The 21,570-nt window shown below is 34.8% G+C and overlaps 2 protein-coding genes across 4 annotated transcripts; both read right to left on the bottom strand.

Moving 5' to 3' along the window:
- On the bottom strand, positions 1-17,936 carry LOC125073621 (ornithine decarboxylase 1-like). 3 transcript variants are annotated; one of them, XM_047684530.1, is made up of 11 exons: positions 17,708-17,936; positions 4,968-5,140; positions 4,232-4,645; positions 3,893-4,010; positions 3,499-3,630; positions 2,872-2,995; positions 2,464-2,637; positions 2,157-2,288; positions 1,649-1,771; positions 1,348-1,556; positions 1-1,129 (listed from the first exon to the last, which is right to left on the bottom strand). In XM_047684530.1, the coding sequence occupies exons 3-11, from the start codon at positions 4,416-4,418 to the stop codon at positions 967-969; spliced, it is 1,362 nt and encodes a 453-aa protein (XP_047540486.1). In that variant the 5' UTR covers positions 4,419-4,645; positions 4,968-5,140; positions 17,708-17,936; the 3' UTR covers positions 1-966. The 3 variants fall into 3 exon arrangements, with proteins under 3 accessions (XP_047540486.1, XP_047540487.1, XP_047540488.1); XM_047684531.1 differs by having other exon boundaries at positions 4,232-4,642; XM_047684532.1 differs by lacking the exon at positions 17,708-17,936 and adding an exon at positions 9,487-9,671.
- Positions 16,038-16,673, bottom strand: LOC125073533 (rRNA-processing protein FYV7). Its single transcript, XM_047684394.1, has one exon. The coding sequence runs from the start codon at positions 16,671-16,673 to the stop codon at positions 16,038-16,040; it is 636 nt and encodes a 211-aa protein (XP_047540350.1).
- Positions 17,937-21,570: the final 3,634 nt, after the last annotated feature.

The following is a 21,570-nucleotide window of genomic DNA, read 5'->3' as shown; positions in this document are numbered from 1 at the left end:
TACATTTCAGCAATCCATATATTTTATAAGCAGTTCTACAATTTTGCGAAATCCTCTACTGACAAAACATTTATGAACGATACAATTTAGGCTAACAATTATTTATTGCGAATACTATTACTAAAATTTGCAAGAAATACAAAAAATTATGCGAAATAGATTAATAAGTACATTGTTTTAAATATAAATCCTATTTTGTAATAAGCGACAAACAAAAGCATTTCTTGATTATTATTAATATTCAAAAAAATCACATAAAAGGCGACAGCCAACTTGCAAGGACGTGCTCTACAGTTATAATACTTCAAATACTTGCGATATTGCGTAAAATGCATTTTTTAATATTTTTTTTTTCAGTGAATGGGGCCAAGGTCATTAGACATTCGGTTATACAAATTACTAAGTGTTAGATTAAGATTTCATTATCAACAATTATTATATAATATTAGTTTTAGTTTTGTTAATTATAAAATTAAAAAGATTACATTAGAAGTAGGGAGAAGCATTTTTTTTGTTGCAATAATACTTTTTTAAATTATTTTAATTTTTTTAGTTAAAAGAAATGTTAGTGATTTTTACAACTAAGTGATATCATAATTAAAATATTCAATACATCGATATTAGTTACAAAAAAAAAAAAAAACAAAGAATTGAAATTTGATAACCAAAGATTAATGTATATACAGAGTTGCCATCACGCATAATCAACAATTAAGTACATAATTTATTAATGTCCAACAATCCAATCTAATACATTTTGATCACCAAACGTCACCTACATGTTTGTTTGTATAATTTTCTTTGAGTCCTAAGGTGCTGCCATATTGAATACTTTATTTTTTTGCGACAGCCCTGTGACAGTGACATACACTTATGTTCAATCATTCCGAGATGTTGCCAGCTCACGTCTGCGTCATGGCAACCCTGTACCACTTGTCTAACGACTCAGCCCCTAGTCGCTAGCGGTCACTTGAGCGCGCACTCGACAAACACCGCGTGGTCGAGAGGGTTCAGGGAGCTGGGGGGCGGAGTGCGGGGCTCGGGGGACGGCGGTGGTGTCTGCGGAGCCGTGACGCGCCCGAACGAGAAGTGAGCCTCCGTTAGCGGCCAGAGCTCCTTGAGGGTCGACCTTCGAATGACGAATTTATACAATTTAGTTAGTCGTTCAATAAAATCTGCAACTTTGTTGAATTTTTTTAAATTTAAATGATTCAACATTTAAGCAGTTATTTTTGGAAGGATTCATATATCAAAAGTTATTTTATGAACTGTTTCAAAAATGCTCGTTAAAGCAATATTGTTATTGGATATACATAAACCTCTCCAGCAGCGAGGGGGCGCACTCACCACAGTCGCTTGTCCACGACGGCCCGCACCTTGGGCGTGGGGAAGCCGTTGAAGGCGGAGGCGACGGGCAGCGTGTAGGCGCCCATGTCGCGGAACACGAGCCACGAGCCCGTGCGCTGCGGCGGCAGCGAGCACGCGGGCAGCACGCAGTCCAGCCCGTCGCACGTGGGGCCCCACAGCGAGCACGGCCCGGCGCGCTCGGAGCTGGCCTGGGGACGGGCGTACGGTTCATTTTGTGATATCACACGACTTAGATACGATTCAATATTTTACAATGACGAGGTAAGCACGAAATATTTACCTCCAGCGGTTCGGCGACGACCTGCTGATGGTCATACAGCACGCAGTTGAAGGAGCCGTAGACACCATCGTTGATGAAGTACATCACGTGGTTCGCGCCGTCCTCTTCCTCCTTGGCCGGGAGCTGGAAACGACATTATCATGTAGCGATATCTCTTAGTCGAAGACAGAAATTATTATATTATTTATAATTTTCCCTTAACTTTGATGATATTGACTCGTTGTAAATTGCGGGTATTGTTCATGGATAGACTGGCCAACTAGCGCGAGGGACATTGTAACCCGATGGGACGGTAATGGAAATGACTGGACAGAGTGTAGAGTTGATGTTACTTTTTGAAATATGAGTGTGTTGACACTTGCAACTTTCAAACTTTGGACAACTAATGAATTACTCGAGAAATAAACTCAATCACACTTTAATGATCCAAACCGAAGTTTGAATTCACCTGCAGCCAGCCAAACACGGATAGTCAAATGTTTTTGGTTATGTGATAATGTAGATGTACCTCTCTGGTGGCGTGTATCATGGTGGCCAGCGTGTAGGCCGCCGCCGCGAAATACCGGCCGGGCTCCGCGATCACGCGCACGTCGCGGGACGGGAAGTGGGTCTCCAGGGCGTTGTTGATCACCGTGGATACCTGGACACGTCAAATGTAGATTAGTGACCCGCATTTATGACCAGCATTTTTTTACCTAATATAATATAATCTTGGTAATGCTGAGAGCTTTGTATAAATGAAATGTATTATTTTTTAATTTATATTCTATTAAACATGACACGTAAGCGAGGTAACAGATAAGGACGCCACGCACCTCCCGTATGCAGGTGCCGCTGTTCCCGGGGAAGCCCCCGCCCACGTCCAGCACGCGCATGCGGTGTCCCGCCGCGCCGCCCGCGTCGAACAGGTCGCGCGCGAGGCGCACGGCGCGCGCGTACACGCCCGTCTCCGCCGCGCCCGAGCCCACGTGGAACGACACGCCCACCACCTGCGCCGCCGACACGCGAGGCTTTATTAGTGCGCCTGTGCCCGCAGCCGTAGGATCAAAGGGCCCACCTCTCCCCAATAATGGTAAAGTATATTTCAATGGCAGGAGTACTAAAAACTGCCATTGGTATCGAGTAAAGTCAGCATGAAATTAAAGCTCTATGCATCGGAAGCATTAATACTCGACGAGGATATGGTTTGGTGATCGAATGATAATCTAGGAGAAGGAACTCACGCTGAGGCCGAGCACTGCAGCCAGCTTCAGCAGACGCGGGGCTTCGGTGACGGGGTCGCACCCGAACTTGATGCCCAGCGGGCACTGGGCGGACGCCGCGTCGCAACGGATGCGTATTATCAGCCTGATGACAAAATATTAACAAGAATAAATAACATTGTCGCGATCACGAAGTAATTCAGTTTGTTACGCTATCACGGCTAAACCACGAGACTGAGTTTAATGACATTTTGGTATGAGGCAAACTTACAACGCAACGAAGGACTTAGGTTACTTTTTATATCTTAAAACTTACGAGACGCCCCCCCACCCCTAACACGCGAAAGTACAGACGAAAAATAGTCAACAATAAAAACCTAATATTTGTGTGAGGTCATTAGTCAAAATTTAAAGCTATTGAAACAGCGAAGAGCAGCTTCTTATATCATAAAATTATATATTAAAACTTTTTCCGAAACGCGCCCAAACTTCTACCATATTTTTTTCTAGTATAAATTGTGTATTAGTTTAGTAGTTTTTAAGGTAAGGCATTTTAAGGACGACTCCTAAGTTAGATTATGTGCTTCATTAAGATAGAAATTAATATTGTTTCAATTAAAATGAAACTATTTATATAGTTCAACTTACTGCGCTTGTGGCATGTAGTGCTTGGTCTTGACCAGTTCCGTCTCCGAGTCGAAGGTGATGGCGTTGACTCCGGCGGCGGCCGCCCAGCGCATGTGTGACGCGGGCTTAGCGGGGTTCGCGAAGATGATACGTCTACAAATAAATTTGCAATATGTGAAAACTTATATCTACTAAATAATAGTCTCCTTGGTTTGAGAACTTCTTCATTTTCTGAAATCGGTGAAAAGTGGAAGAGCCGAGGTTCGACGGTTAAAGAAACATCATGAGGAAATCTGCAAGCTGTAACGAAGCAAAGAGTTCCAGAACCTTGTCTTCGATAGGAGAGGAGGCCTTAGCCCAACAGTGAGACATACACGCTATTCTGCTCACTAATTTTAAAGTAGTTGATACTAACTCGGGGCGAACTCCCAGCGAGGTGACGAGTTGTATCTCCGCTTTGGAGGCGCAGTCGAAGCCGGTTCCGAGCGCAGCCAGCGTGCTCAGCAGCAGCTTGTCGTCGTTGCATTTCACCGCTGGCAACAAAAAAGTTACTTATTACACCGCCCAGACGCGGGAGAGGGGGGACGGTTGGAGTTTATTTATAATAAGAATTTCATTACAAATTCAAATGTAAGCGCATGTACCGTGGAAATGTTTACTGAGGACAATGTTTTTTTGGTAGACGGTTAATATTGAAATAATATTAAAATTTTGAAACAATGGAATATATATTATTTAAGAAGTATTTGCTTACCATAAAACGGTTCAACGCGTGGCATCAGCTCCTTCCACTGGTGGTAACGCGCCACAACCTCACCCAGATCCATCACATAGAAGGGGTCCTCCTGGGCCCCCTCGTCCACTATCTCCCGTATCACGCTCAGGGGGCTCCAAGGGCCCTCCATCACGCACACGGGCTGCTCCTCTTCAATGACCTTCATCGTTGCGGGTATCTTGACCGTCCCGAGTCGACTTGACCTCGATAACTCGTTACGTTACTCAGGTGGGAGTTTTGCTTGTCCTCCGACGGGCCCGAAGCCTCGGCGTGCGCCGAGGCCGAGTCAGTCGGCTATGCTGCGAGTGCGGGGGGATGCGGTGCGGAGAGGGTCAAGTGTCTTCGGAGCCCGGTAGTGGGGGCCTGGTAGCGCTAGTCCACAAGTGTCAGCTGCTGGGTATTGTTAACATTTAAACTATTTGGCCGTTTTAAAAAATATGATGTGATATGTATTTTTCAAGAAATTACTAATATTACTCTATTCCTCTAGTTTTCAACTACTTATAAAATAATGACTATTCCTAGCATCAGCTGGTGAAGAAAACATAGAACTTATATTTTAAGTTTGATAAGCTTATCGTCTTTACAGGACTTTACCATAGCTAATTGAAATGTTACGGTCAAGAGCTGTACATACATATATTATTGTAATATTTGACAACAATGCCGTAGTGGTATGTGTGTGTGCGTGTGCGTGTATACTGTGTATACTAACGTGGTCGGCAGAGTATAGTGTCAGCGGGCTGGCGATCGTCGCAGCCAGGGTGGGTCGACGTTGAGGGCGCGGCGCCAGCAGCGCGGCGCGGGGCGCGGGCGGGGCGCGGGGGGCGGTCGAGCGAGCGCGTGCCGCACGGCACTGCCACCTGCGCCGGACTCGTCCGGTGCTCCCTGCGCCCAAACGGAGAACATACATGATGTGGTCATTCAGACGGATTATACCCACAGGGGAATTGCAAGACATATCACAAGTCTGTGTGCAAACGCAACTCAATATCCAACGTGACAAGTTCAGGACTTAACGTGACGTCCGAAGCGCAGTTGACTTTTAATAATAACATAAATGATTGGAAAATTATGATGAATGATGAACAATTGACTTGCGTGTTTGGATGTTTGTTATCCTTGTCACGTTTGAATAGCTGGACTGGTTTTAGGTCTATATAAAAGCCTATTGGCCTATATATTTATAACATCAAATAGGTCATAGGTCTAATTTTTTTACGAATCATAACTAAAATCGAAATATACCTAAAATTTAATTTACTTAAAGCAACGTGTGACAGAAGGTAAATGTATCTTTATGTCTAAGATCATATGACTTAGAATCGTAGAGCCATGTCATTTACTTTTTATATCTTTATGCCAAAGAGTTCACATAGTATCAGCTTTATTTTTCAAATAAAATCGTATCACCATTTGAATAAGTTTTATCAATTCTAACATAAGGATAATTAAAAGTCTGTACAGTTATAATTGTTATGGCCTAAAAGAGTTTTTAAATCCCTTTTGGATTGAGACGAGCTGAGTTATAAACAAATAATTAACTACGACCATGAAAACCATCTGAACGGACAATTAAAACATAATAATCAAACACGTATCATCAATAGAATGAGTCGCCATGTGTGTCATGCACAAATAATGGCTTAAATTAATTTCGAAACAGACAAAACAGGGCCGTTCCAACGTCCAATTCAGCTCACGAATATCTAATAAAGAAAATAATTCATTCGTATTGACCATAATATATAAAAAGGAACACGCGTGCTGTAGAAACTTGTTTACCTTTCAGCAATATTCAAGACTGGTAATACGTTCAACTAGTTTGATTTGTATTCATTTATTTTGTACGATATTATCCAATATCTGTAACGGCTATTGCCAATCGACACATATTCAGGCATTCAGGCAAAGAGCGAGCGAGGACACAACTAGGGGTCGTTTTAGATAACAAGAATTAAAATTCAATGTACTATACATTGAATTTTGATTGAACGAACCATAGAGTCATAGTGTTGAGATAAACTAATAAAACATATAATTCATTCCTTAAATTGCAAAGATTTTAACCATAATGTATTAATTATCGATATTAGTGAGTTTGTTTATTTGTGTGTTACGCTTTCACGTCATAAATCACTATGGTGCTTAACTTCCCCCTCCCACACACACACGGAACCCAATCTATAATACTTCTAAGTACACTAAATTGTAGCTTTACTTGTTAAATGGCGTGATAAATTGAGAAACTACAGCTAAATTAAATCGAAATCATTAGTGACATATCTTCGTTTCCAAAGATACATAACGCGTGTACTGATTTACTTTTGTCTCCGACGATTATGTAATGTTTTGTTCATACAGAGCCGGTCTAACAACGTATGATTATAGGATATATAATTCAGAGCCTACGTTTTGCATACACAATCGACCTTCTTCAAAGTAATGCCAAAGGTTATCTATAATTAAGCTAAACGCAAGTGACTCATGCTAACTTATAAAACAAAATATTTTCTACTATCAGTAAAGAACAGCCTTCAAATGTCCGTATCTCCTTTATTGAGAACATTTTTGAACAAATCCCATCAATGTAGTTTGGTGCATACAGATGTGGCATTCTATCATCATACACATGCAGGATTCCTCACCACATGAAGATTCTGTGGTACTTCACGTGTTCTAACCAACGAGTCAGATCTCCAAATGTTTTAGCATAAGGCCCAGACTGTTTGATATATTTAGTTCCGACGATAACCTAACAGCTAGCAAACACGTACGTAAATCTAAGGTTTGTTTATCTTTTTAACTACTTCCATTGGAATAGACTATAGTACTTATACACTTGTTAAGTACTAAAACCATAGAATAAGCATAGAATAAGCAAGATAATGGAAATTACCATACTATTCACAAGAATTGCATCATCCTGGCGACAGGCATGGAAAAGATGAATCGCTAAACGTGGCCTGCAGCTGAAATAAATAGCATCAAAATCCAAGTGTGGGAATCGGCTCAACGTGACCCGCGGTTGCGACAAACACCGGCATCGAATTAAGAACTCACTTCACTTTGCATTCTCACATCGAATAGGATAACCATGCTATTCGATATCCTTATTTTATAATATAAATAAATTTTATGAAATTACTTGTAATTTCATTAAACAATGAAGTTGTTGTAAGAATTTCGTTATTTTTTGGACTTAATTCACTGGGTCACTCACCCATCTAACAATAATACTGAGTACTGCCGTTTGGCTGTAGTATAATGGGTACCTATCCCGGCTTGCTCCAAGCTCTACTAGTGCTAAACATTAATTTCGTATATTTGCTTAGTTTTGCTTATAGCAGGCAGGCAGTCGGCCAATTGGGTTACTTGTGACATTGGGTCTGTAAGCAGTATAAGCCCTTAACCTTATACATCACTCCCACTTAGACATCACATGCATCCAAGATATCTATAGTTACAATGCTGAAACAGACTCTCAAACTGTATATCAACGAATGTTTTTTTTTTTTTATACTTTCAAATATTTGGTCAAATTTAGAATTGGAATCGCACTGGCAATTGGTGTATTGGTTATACTTACTAACTTGATACAGAAAATATTGTATCTAACGAATGATATTAGAATAAAGATAATTTAACACGCCATTAAAGTTTTTTGTCTAGACGTGAGGGTCCGTAGTTGTTAGCAACAAACGCAACGAGTGCAGACTATGACAGTGAGCTAACCAATGCTGTTACAATAACGTAAATATTCGATTATCGTTTTAATCGCCTTAAAACGAATTTAACTTCCGGCAAACTTACATTGCGCGTATTTAACAATACTGGTGTGATAGACAGATTTTCGTTTCGTTTTATTTTGAGGTTATATGTTTCGTAATTTACGTGCGATATATAATATATTCATGTAATATTATCAGTATATATATACATATATTTTTAGATAAAATATCTTTAAAATAAAATGACTAAATTCTTTTCGTCTAATTTTTTTATCAGACATCGCATTGCTTATCTGTAAGTTTTATTGACAGTTATACGTGGTTCTTGATTATCTTTACATAATAATTTATTATTACATCAATGTAACCGCTTCGCTTCGCTAATTAAAATATATCTTTTTTTTTTTTATTTAAGATGTTCAATTTGACGAAAATATCGATACATCGATAATCGAGATTCATGATGACAAGCAAATTAATTTATCGCGTCAACGCTTAGTGCGAGTCCATCTGATTTCCAATCATCAAATATTCTATCACCAAAGAGCAATTGTTAGAATTTTTTTGTGGCTTTGTCCAAGCCCTCTGATTTAGTACTATAATATAATATTCTACCGGCAATAATTAGTATTGTTGTGTTCTGGTTTGAGGGCCAAGGGTGCGTGAGCTACTGTAACTTTAAGCACAAGGGACATAGCGTCTTTGGTCTCGTATACGGTTGATTGGTTAATGGTTAATATTTCTTACACCGAAAATGTCAAAAGGTGGTGGTAACCAATTTAGGTGGCCCATTTTCCCATTTGCCTACTTATTACATTAAAAAAAAACATACTAAAAAAATCCGTTACGTCAGGAAGGCACGTAATGGGTAAATATTAAACGAACTGTCATGGCGTCTCAAGATTCGCGGGCAAGGCCAACGTTACGCGATGGTTTGCAATTGTCTATTAGTAAATTTTAAATTTATTTTATACAACGTCATCGAATATTGATCGTACGTTATTGGTTATGTAAGCATTTTAATAGTCTATTTAGTTACTATAAATTCCTTTGAAAATATTCAAATTGTGAGTAACTTTTTTATTGTTTCAGGATGGTAGGGAAGCAAAAGTTTCTACTGATAGGATGTGATCGCTTTCGATCAGATATAGAAATAAAAACTCTAAACATATTTTTAATTTAAATAAATAACACAGTGCCAACATTGTCTTAATTTAGTTTGCCGCCTTATTGGACGATATTTGATACAAATTTAAGTTTCCAAATTATGCAATTACGTGTAATTCAATTATTTTAACGTCTATATTTATTCTTTATAATAAATTTTAAATTAAAAATGTATACAAAAGAGTTATCTAATTCTTATTGTATATAATATAATAAAGAAAAGGGTCTTTAAAAAATAAGTGGAAATATCTGCCGTGGTTTTTGTAATATCATCATATTTAAAAAATATTTTAAGAATAAATGTCATAATTTTTCTTTTTCATTAATTTGACTTACCTTTATTAGCGTAATTCTCAAAGCTTTTAAGAACTTTTAAGCAACAACCTTGTGGTTGTTGCTAACCAATAAACCTTCTCGAATTAAATCGCGAACACGAATCAGAGATTCTAATTTAAAAAGTAAAAGAATTGACTGATCTATTATATGCTTAATTATCTGTCACCGGTTGGCGGCAAACTGGTGACAGTGGCGGGATGGTGCCCTATTTATGCGGCTACTTATCAGTAAGATTCGCGGGATTGTGTAGTTATCACTAGTTAATAAACAGTATTCACACACTGGTTTAAGCATGGCAATATTTTTTGTCTTAAGGCGAGTCTCCACAAAAGGAAATTTTATGTCGCTACACGCGTTGTGACAAAAGATTTCGAATTTAATAATTTTAAATGTTAAACACTTGTAATGCAGATATTATATAACTTTCTGTATAAATCGCAATTTTACAATCGACTACTATTTACCGATTAGATGTGATGTTTTCGACGTATCTGAGGTCAAGGACACGACGCTAAACGATGAGCGTACTGGTCATAAAAGTACACGATTGAAATAAAAACTTTGCACCAACCAAACACTTAAACTAACATTGGTCGCAGTCAAATTCGAAATTTAAATCACGTCGCGTCAAATCAAATTTAACTTCAACAAATTGATCTTTCACAATATATTAGGGGTGTTGACAAAATGAATAGGCTTACGAGGAATTGAAACATTTATAGAAGTCTCGTCAAAAAATAGGTTGAGGTTGTAAAGATAATGTCAAAAAGGGTAAATACCCGTTACTAATGCCGAGCAAAATAAATCAATAATTAAATATATAATAAAGATATCGATAAAAATCCTTATTTAACACAAATCATCATTTATATTTATTATCTATATTTTATTGTAAAAATTTGTAATCGTAACTGCTGTTACTATATGAATAAGATTTTTTTATCAACGGAACAATAATCTGTTTTCTATTTTAAATGGATGATACATAAATTTTCAATATTTAGATTCATTATATACATTTAAATAAAAAAAAATAAGGCTTTTGTTATACTAATATTATTATTGTTAATAAATAAAGAAATATTTTCATAATGACTTAAACGCCACGCAATATCAGCGACGTGTATGTGAGGCATTACAAGCACTGATGTAACATGAAGCGCTGCAGTACTCGACTCTACCGCCGTGAACTGCTTCGCTTGACGTCACGAGGCACGCGCCGTACGCTTCGCTACGACTTTGATTATAAAAGATTAATTATTTCCATGAAACTGCTTAAAGTTTTTTAATTAGTAATATTAAATTAAACTTTCATTTTGTTTGAAAACAATTCTCTTTTTTAAATACAAAATAATATTATCTGTGATAGGATGCCTTATTTTTTCTTTGAATTAAGACTGATATTTTCCTCTGGTTAATTTTAGAAGTTTAACTTAAGACTATTGACGATGACGTAGCAGGTGTGAATTTTATATTATTACTATTAACTAATCGTGTTTTGTTAATTTAGCAGTTATTTATTTCGAAATGTCTTGACGAGCAAAACTATCGGACGCCAGTTGCGTATATATTAGACAGGCACGTGCCGATATCGACAACAAACATGAGATTATATACCAAGGAAATAATTACTAAGCGATATCATTACTTGTAAATATTTATTGTGACATCAGAAAGGGACTTTTGCCCTAGATTGTACTTATCGTTTAAAAAAAAAACAAGTGTCGGATATTAAATATTATTGTTTAAATAAAACTATTATACATCCAGACATTATGGCTATAAGAGCTTATGCTGGTTTTGTCTTTAGGAGCAGAGCAGCAGTTGCTGATGTAGATTGACAATCTATACTAATTTGACTAGTGAATATTATAATATTATCTCAATCTAATTCATACCGACATTTTTTTATTATAATACCAGATGTATCAGACATGCGTTACCACGAAACAGGTTTGCCACGTATAGGCAGGACAATTGTACTAAGAAAATTTGTTTTTTTCGCACATTTTGGAATCTTCGCTTCACCAAGGTGCCGTCTCAATCGGGTGAATCGATAAACATTCTATTTTTTTTAATGATTCCCATCTGCATAGTGTCTTGAATCATTTTGCCTCCGTTTCGACTTTCAGTAGCGACGTACGCACAATGACAAGATAGGATTTGGAACGGTGCAAGCTTGAAAGTTCTTGCACTAGAGCGCCGACTGGACATCAACTAACAGCTATTATGGAGGGGCAAAAAACGTGTATAGATCTCATCACTCACGTCACGTCACGCTTCTTCATGCAAAATTATCGACGTTTGAGTGACGTTCGTTTACAAGATGTTCTGGCGTGCTGAGATGATTAATATATGAGTAAAAAAAATACAAATTAGATTATACTTCTTAATGCACGCCGATAATTTATGGCGGGCACGCCTTCGCGAATGAACAGGTCGTTTAACTTTTATATATTCTATTTAACTTAACATTAAAACATATCTAGGTCTGTTTTGATAGCATGGGATTAGGCTCTTGTTAATCTACAAATACGCCAAATTCAATCGCGCACTGTTTTGTACAGATACGCAAAGTATTATGTGGCGGTTATACAATAATAATACAATCAGGTAATTTGAAGTGGATACCAAATATAAGGTTTTCTAGATATACGTTCATATTCATGCATTTATATGTTAATCATGACTGTTTATCATGTGTAGAAATATAAATACTAACACGTTCCTTTTGACTTTTTGTTCGAGAATGAAATGATAATTATTATAAATGATAATTTTTAAACTAATGCCTGGGTTCTAGTCTAAGATATTTTTTTAAGCACTGACTTTTCTGTGCCAACGATAACTACAGAGCTGCAACTAAATAGGATGAGCGACTGAAGGCGTAGAGCCTAACAAAAAGATTAACGTACAAAGACAAAGAGAGACATAGATTTTTTGAAAAAAAAAGGTCATTGAAATAAATTAAAAAAAAAACGAATATTAACATTTCATACAAATGATATCATAGATACGCCTTGGGAATGAAACGATCACGTCCTGACTATTACTTACTTATATTGAAAAAAAAAAAAAAAACAAAACTCCGCGGTTTTTTCGCTGGGCTATTGTCAGGTGAATTAAGAAATTTTGTATTAATGTACAAAAAATACTATTGTTATTAGCATTGTTTATGACAAAACAAATACAATAAATTCGCATGTATTTTCCAGAAAGTATAATAAAATTTTGCAAACGTATGTATTTAATATAAGTATCTTCAAAGTTCTGAGACTAAATACAATAAACGTAGAACAAATATTAAATGAGATTATTATCTCATCCGCGTTGAAATTTATGTGTACATCATAAAAATTATCGGATAAAACAAATAATGCTATAAATTTATGAAGATGCAGACGTTCGGTCTAGTGAGGTCGGTGGAAACAGGTAAAATCTACATTTACTCGGGGTGTCTTTGGTCCGGATAAAGATATTCCGATGAGTCCATAAAGACAAAGGATTCCATGTCGATTATTTCATCTAGACTTTTTATTTATTTATAGTGGAAACTAAGAATTGCAAATGGATGACGCTTATTAACTATCATGGTGGCAAGGCTTTGCACAAGTCTGGATACCATCCACTACCACCAAATAACAATAGTATTGTCGTGTTCCGTTTTAAAGGTGAGTGAACCAGTGTAACTACAGGCGACAAAGACATTTTAGTCCCAAAGTGGTACATTGACGACGTAAGGATCGTTAATATTTCTCACAGTGCCAAGTCTATGAGCGGTGGTTACCACTTACCATCATTTGGTACATTCTCTACAAATTTTAGAGTTATTTTTTTTTAAACTTTGCTTATCACGGAGTTTTCATGTTTAATTAGTGACAATAAATCATCTCGCACTCTGCGGTGTAATAAAACCGTGAGGACCTGCATGTTTCGAATGAATCCTGCCTCTTGTGTGCCTTCTTATAACAAAAGAACAGCAGTGCGATTTGATAGGAATTAATTTCGAATCTCGCTCGTGAAATGTTGACAACCGATATACGGTTATACGTCATTTTGTTACGTGTATCCCATAAATTTTATAATCATTATAGTCAATGTCGCATATCATATTCTGACATTTACCGATCGTGTTCTGCGGTGAGTTTCGAGTTTCTTCTTACAAAATACCTCTACAGGCCTTTGTCATAGTGAGATATTCGGATTTTTAGTTTACTCTTATTGACGTGAGAAGTAAAAAAATATTTAGTTTTCCATTTTGCCAATATATGGATAGTAATTATCTTAAATCGACTATACGCTGTTCTGGGAGTTAGTCTTATGTATATTGCTCAATAACCATCGTTAGCCCCACGTTTTGTCACGACACCACCACATACAGCCCAGCCATCATTTATTTTTTTCGTTTCTTAAAATTTAATAGCGAGATATATTCAAGACCATCTTTGGACTTTTTGCGTAATATGTTTTTTTACAAAGCAAAGATAAAATATCGCTCTATTTTTTTTTTAAATCTTTATACGTCGCATTAAAAAAAAATCACGCTTACCGGTAATGGCATACGATTCGTTTATCAAAAGTCAAAAAGCTATCGCCCCAAGACGCGTTCTTAACGAGGCGCCAACTTTTTAATTACGCTTTATAAATTCAAAGGTCTCTGATAAACTACGGTCCTTGTGCAGGTATTACGTACACACAAGAGGCTAACGACTAAAAGAGCTGTTTCCTCTAAGAAATTCTGAAGCCTGTCCTGGTTTTTAAATATAAAGTTTTATCAAACAGTATAAAAGTATCTACGGCACCAGCTATTTCAAAAACACGCGCAACTACTTATTAGAATTTTTAGGTAGCCATTAAATACCCTACATCTCGAATTAAATTATCGTTGAATTTTGGGACATCTGTGTCTATTGAAATATCGTAAATAAAATACTTTATTTCTGCAGCTCACAAGATATTAAAACCAGTCAAGAAACTTATACCAAATCTGTTATTCATTACTTTACGAAATATTTATCAGAAAAAGATTTAAAATGACAATTAAAAAAATAAAACTGTCAATTTTCAAATTGTGACAGATAGATTATAAATGAAACAGATATATATTTTTAATTATTTATATTATTAAATCAACTTACAGCAAGTTCCCCTAAGTAGGATTGAAAAACTATACACTATTTAAAAAAAAACGAAAAACAACAAGCAAAACGCTATTTTTTTTTAACTTCATAGCAAAGATGAAAAAGAAGTCGCTATAATCAAGAATAACGATTCCGAAGTTCATTAGAAAACAAAAGAACATTATTTTTTATGTTTTCACTAAAAAAATTACTAATGGTATATGGTGCATAAAATTTAGTCGTTTTTATTGACATAACACAATGCCCACAACAAACAAAATAACAGGATCGAAATTAAGTTTAAAATTACTCGACCAGTAATTTTTTTTTTATTAATTTAGAAACACAGGCCATCTCTATGTTTTGAACACAAAAGGCATTAACATAATTTCTTACAGACAACATTCTTATTAATCATTCCATTCAGGAATCAACGAACCAACCAACCAATCAACCATAAAAATTAAGAGAACTCTTGTACCTGTAATAACACGAATTTACTAACTCAACAAAATTAAAAACAGCAGTAAAAATTATTGCTGCATGCCAGTATAATAATGGATGAGTTTTTGCCTACACCTATCATCAAATGAATACACAACTATACTGAAGCTTATTAACAACTAATAATAACACATCGCTTGGCAGCCGGTAAAGTGTTGAGTATACTTAGAAATTACCAATAAATTTATAATTGAAATAATTATTCATCAAAATATCATACTTAGGTATTTTATGACTAATATTCCATATATGTTATAATATATGAGTACCTATACCAAGTTTAATAAGAAAAATGTCTAATAGGTATAAAAATAAAGACGAGTGAGCTGCATTGTAATATTAGATAGGCTGAAGTGATTAATTTCGTTAATTAATACCATAGGTATGTATGTACAAATCATTCACCAATAACATTTGTCTTCTATGCCGTTCCTATTTTATAATCTGTTCTACAATTTAAAATTTAATCTCCAATTGCTTATTAACCCTGCACAGAGCAATAACACAACATTGAATTTATTAAATTTCAATAGACGATAAGCTTTCAATATTTGTGCATAAATTTGGGTGTATAACATTCAACAGGCACAAGAGACAACATACTCGCTGTAGTTTGCAAAGCACTGATAGTCTAGTCTAGGTATGATTAATAGTTTGGTCTGACAGTGTGTTCAAATAAAAATGAAAGATTTTATTGTCAATAAGAAAAGCATGTATTATTTCAATATCATTACAAAATTGAAACATTGAAATGGTTCGTTTTATTTAAACAACTAATAGTCTTAACAATTTCCTTACCACAAAATGTAATACAAATGTTTACAAACATGACATTATTGTACTAACTTATAAGGAACAACGGAACAGAGAACTTTCCGTTTAATACACACATATAAATAACTCGGTTAAATGAAAAAACTGCCTTATTTACTTAGAACTTTGTATCTTCTCCAACAACAATTCCAGTCTCCCGGTCATAACGGGCTGTCCTTTCCTTGTTTTCTTGCTCAATTTCTTGAATCTTTCACTCTTCTTTTTCTTATACTCTTGCAACTTCTGGAATCGCTCTTGATTAGCCTTTTCTTTAGCTTGTTGCTTTTCAATTTTTTCTTGTTTTATTTTATTAAACTGTTCCTTAGCTTTTGTATATGGATCCTTATCCTTTCGTGTAACTGTTGATTCTTTCTCTAACAGATCTGGATGCTTCACAAACCTACCGACAGTAGATTTAGCATCAGTTGTATCTTCATCAAATGGTTTAGTTTTGTACGATCCAATCATTGGGTCGTCTTTGACGCTTTTCTGATATTCATGAAGCATTTTCTTCTTGCGTTGCTCCTCCCATTTTTCTAATTTATACTTTTTACTATATTTCTTAAGCCTATATGCTTTTTTATCAAATGGTTTCTTCTCTGTTTCTTTTTTAGTTTCATCAAGGCCATTACGGTTGTCATCGAACTTTTTCTGTCGTTCATTTTTACTTTTAAATTCCTTTTTCTCTTGACCCTTGTTAGGTTTTTGTTTCTTATTTTTAAGAAAAAAGCTGTCTCTTTTATTTTCCATTATCACTTTATTTTCTTCAGACCTATAACGAAACGAAAAAGCGTGTTTGAACATAGAAAAAAAAAAGAAAATCATGCAAAAAAATAATAATAAAAAAGAAAATATTTAAATCAATTGTTACTAAAGATAAAGACACGCTTTTTCATTTCTGAACATGCAACTAAATTGGACATACATATATAATTATAAATAATATTTCATTTAGCTAAATGTACAAGTTCAATAGTTCTTTATTCATTTGAGGTTTGGTTAATTGGTTTGACTGATAAAAATATGAATTGCACTTGTAATTTTTAAGTCTGGTATTATTGTTTTTGACTCGAAGACTGGCCAGTAAGATCATAATGATAATTTTTTTTTTTTTTTAAATAAAAGGAGATAATTCATTTGTGATTGTAGTTTGAATAATAATACAAAGAAAAATTAATATCTGAAGAATTGTTGTTTATTAATACTTAAATTTTTAGTTACGGAATAAAACATATATATATAAAAAATATTTAAATAACTATAATAAAGTAAAGTAAATCTACATAAAATTAAACATCACAATATGGTGACAAATGACTACGAATAAACTCAGTAATAGGAATTTTACGAATGTATCAAATTTACTTATTAAATTAGCATAAATAATTAGGAAAAAGGCATAAAAAATTAATTAGGTATGTAATATTTTAATTTTTTTTTAAAGTACGTGATAATACGTATTCGAATTATATACTACACATTCTAGACATATCTGCGATGATGACGTAAACTCCGTCGCGAGGTAATAAAAAGCAATTTTGTGATAACTTGCACGAAATATACTGAAAATACGAATAGTCTAGAACATTTTTGTGTTATTTTTAACTTCATATAATACGTGTAAAGACGAAATAATTTCATAATTTTGTTGTAATGACATTAATTTCACAATGTCTGCAGCTGTGTATTTAACAATTGCTATACATTAAATTACGATATAATTGTTTGTCGTAGATAAAGCTTGCATTTAAATGATAGTATAATGTAAATATGAATAGACTTACCAAATTAAGCCACCCACTGGGTAGGCTTTGAATTATCGGCGGAATCTTGATAGTTTAGTTGCACTTGGCACGAAAAAACTTAACCACGGTGATAGATTTTATGTCACGGGTTTTCAACTGGAAAACTTTACCGACCATGCCCTAATGTGATTTTTTAGAATAATTTCCACAAGGAAACGCGGTAGACGTTTCGCAAAAATGTCACAAAAGGAACGAGAGAGAGGTTGGTTTGAGCGAGACAACATTTAGAACTTTTTGCGTTTCTCTCATTTCCTATTAAGCACCTTCGATCGCCAAAATGGAGCATGCGCTGTTAATTTTTAAACATCTATATAAAAAACATATATATTATATTTTTAATAAAATAAATGTAAAAATAAACATCAATGGCAATAATATTTTATACTAAAATATTTATCCAAAAAATACATTCAATAGAAGTTTATTTAGTTAAACTACTTAAATAGGAACGTTATTATTTAATTTTGTAAGAATTGCATAGATGGCGCTTCAAAATATAGCAGTAAAATGGTTAAAATAATGTCTCGTCTGCACGTTGGCCCAGCTATTTAAGCCAATCACCAATGCATCGGGCGATTACTGTCGGTTTTTCATCACATTTCTATACGCTAACAGCTGTTCAAACGTTCATGTTCTCTTAGGTTATTTTTTAGAATTCTTAGTCAGTAGGGTTTTGAATTGGGACCGTGGATAGAATTTTATATCCTTGCAGAGTAAGGCCAAAAGTTAGGCAGTACATTACAGATGGCTTTTTCTAAGAATGAAAGAATTTATTAAGAATTGAAAAAAAAATGATTTTGTCTATAATTTTGAGGTTATTTCGGTAGAATTCTAAAATTTTGTAACATTTTATCTGCTTAACATTCATAGATAATTTGGATACTACCATCGTAGCTTCGAAATCCAAAAAGTAATTATAAATTCATGCGCAGTGCTACTATACCTGTTAATATTTAACTATGATAGGCTGATAATAGTATTTAACTCACGAAGGCGCGCCTCCATTTTAAATTATCGGTGTGTATTAAGATTGTCGCTTGTCATTATTGTTGCGTATAAATACGTATGTGTATTATCACAATTACTATAGTCAAGCCTATCGATATAAAGCATCGTGATGTTATTATATTATTTATTCCGTATATATTTTCTATGGGTTTTATTTTCAATCGTATAGAAAATAAAATGACATAGGATACATAATAAATTACTGAAATAATTATTATATATTGGATACACGTGCAGTTATTGTATAAAAATAAAAACTTGAAATAAAATGTTAAGGTTTGAAAAATGTTTATTCCAAAAGAATCTTTCAAACATTCACCTAAAGGAATAAAATGTTAAAATCGATTATCACTCAGACTAACCGTAAATTTTATGGTGCTTGCGTTTCTTGAGTAATTTTGCTATTAAATTTTGCCGTCAAACTAGTAGTCCAACTTTTGTATGATACGCAAATTCTACAAAAAATACTACCTAACCTTTAAGGACATTGCTAGTCTTAGTTTAGGTTAAAATCCTTACTTTAATATTATAAATACGAAAGTAACTCTGTCTGTGTTACACAATCACGCCTAAACCACTGAATCGTTTTAAATGACATATTGAAGAGAAATATTCTAGAGCCTGAGAAAAGACATAGGCTACTTTTTAATTTGAAAAAATCGCTTCAGAGTGATGAATATTTGTTAAGAAATTATGTCCTTTTCATAGCTAGAAGCTTGAAATTTATTTTTAAGGCGACATTCAAAGTTTCTGTGATGACGTCAATACTTCTACAAACTCTCGCAACTGATATCGTGTCAATCTATCGCAGTTCGTTCCGGCAGCAACGTATCGACCACTTCAGACCAACTTGGGTTACAGGCGAAAGAGTGCAGTTTCCGCTGAAAGCAGCAGACGCTCTAATTGACAGGTGTTCATTTAGAACAAAAATGTTTTTCCCACGGGCACCCCTATACTCAAAGTCAAAGTCAAGTTAAGGTCTTCAATTAAAAACTTTATTTAATATGGAAGTGTTACACTTGCTTTTTGATAGTCAAAAATCTACCACCGGTTCGGAAATTAACACCTCGGAACCGAGAAGTACCGGCGAAAGAAACTCAGCGTTTTTTTTTTTTAATTACATTTTAACCGATATTGATTTCATGTACGTGTAACAATAAACATATTTTCTTTATTTGAAACAGCCTGGACGCGATCATCTCATTCCCAGGGTATAGTATCCCAACTAATATGGCATGCCTTTTGCCATGGATTTTGGCAAAAAATTAAAAAAAAAAAAAAAACTAAATAAGTTGTCCATAAAAATGTTTTTAAATAAGCTAATTGCAGTAAAATATTGTGTAATACGTACGTTTATGTGTGTCTATGTGTTTTATTTGCAAAGTATTAAGCCTAAAAAATTAAAAATGCTGCCGAAAGTCACTAAGCGGACGAAGACGCGAGCACAGCTAGTAACTAATAAATGCCTGGTACGTGGTACTGAACTAACAATAATAATAAATTATAATTATAAAAAAATTAAACCGACCTCTATATTTTCTTACATGTAAGTAATTTACCTATATATCTGAAACTACTCGACGGATTTTAATGAAACTTACATCGTTCCCTAAGTTGAAGTGTACCTAACTTAAATTCATAATGATCATCTCGATATGACTTTTAGTTTTCGAGAAATTCGTGAACAAACATACACTCACAAAATTAAGTAGCGTGCCTGGAAGCCTAAATGGATCATGATACTCAAATTTAATTCAATTCTAACAATGTATTAATACATACCCGTCGAACTGTTAACCTGCTTTTTTTGAAGTCGGTTAAAAAAATACAACCGAGTTAAGACTGCCTGTTTTTGAAGTAGCTTAAAATGTATTGTCATCAGGAAAAAATAATTTTATATAACTGTTAAACCTGTATAAGTTAAAATGAATAGTAGAAAATATGTGTTTGTGTGAGAATGGCATGGAACGACAAGCGATACATTCTCCCTTGGTGAGCGCTCGGCGCGGAATGACAATTTTGGCGTTGCGTTTCAATGTTGATTGGTAATTATGAAAAAAATAATATTATTAATCGTAATAGTTTATTCTGTGTTTTAGCAGTGCGGTACAAGATTGTGCTTAATGGACCTGTGACTCTTTTCTCCGTAATTACAAGGCATAGGTTTGTGAGGTTTTCATACGGCATATTTATCGGTAATACCTAATCGAGCAAGGTCAACGACCTATATTCACCTCTTAACAAATATCTACAAACATAAACTATCATATGTCATCGCACGCATACTAAGACAACTTGTCCGCAGAGCGTCACACAACGTCAGGTGGATACGCGCCTTCATGAGTGAACACGAACAGATCTATAATATTTGCGTCCATACTTCTCTATAACGTATGAACGATACACGAACGTTCCAATATTAAAAAAGTATTAAATTCGTTTTATTGCGACCCAGTCAGTGGCCAGTACCTATATCGGGCCTAAAGTCAACGTCGGCCGAACACACTGGCCAAACGTGTACTGGACGTGCAGAGTAATTTAGTTTTTTTCTTTTTAAATTTAAAAACTTTTGTAGCTAGATATTATATGCTTATTTCTTTAATTGCTGATGCTTAGAATATTTTTCTTACTGCATGTCTAATTCTTAGACCAAGGTCGTTTAATAAAATTTCAAATAGGTACCCAAGTTATTGCAATAAAAAAAAAAAACAAACTGTTTATAAATTGTGTGAAAAATATTTTTCAGCTAAAATTATTTTTATGCGACTTTATAATCAGGCGATATAATAATGAAACTGCGTTACCCGAACCGAAACTATCGGATATCCGAAATA

The sequence above is a fragment of the Vanessa atalanta genome, chromosome 24, assembly GCF_905147765.1.
Source record: "Vanessa atalanta chromosome 24, ilVanAtal1.2, whole genome shotgun sequence".
In the NCBI taxonomy this organism is placed as follows: domain Eukaryota; kingdom Metazoa; phylum Arthropoda; class Insecta; order Lepidoptera; family Nymphalidae; genus Vanessa; species Vanessa atalanta.
This window is presented reverse-complemented; position numbering and strand designations above follow the sequence as displayed.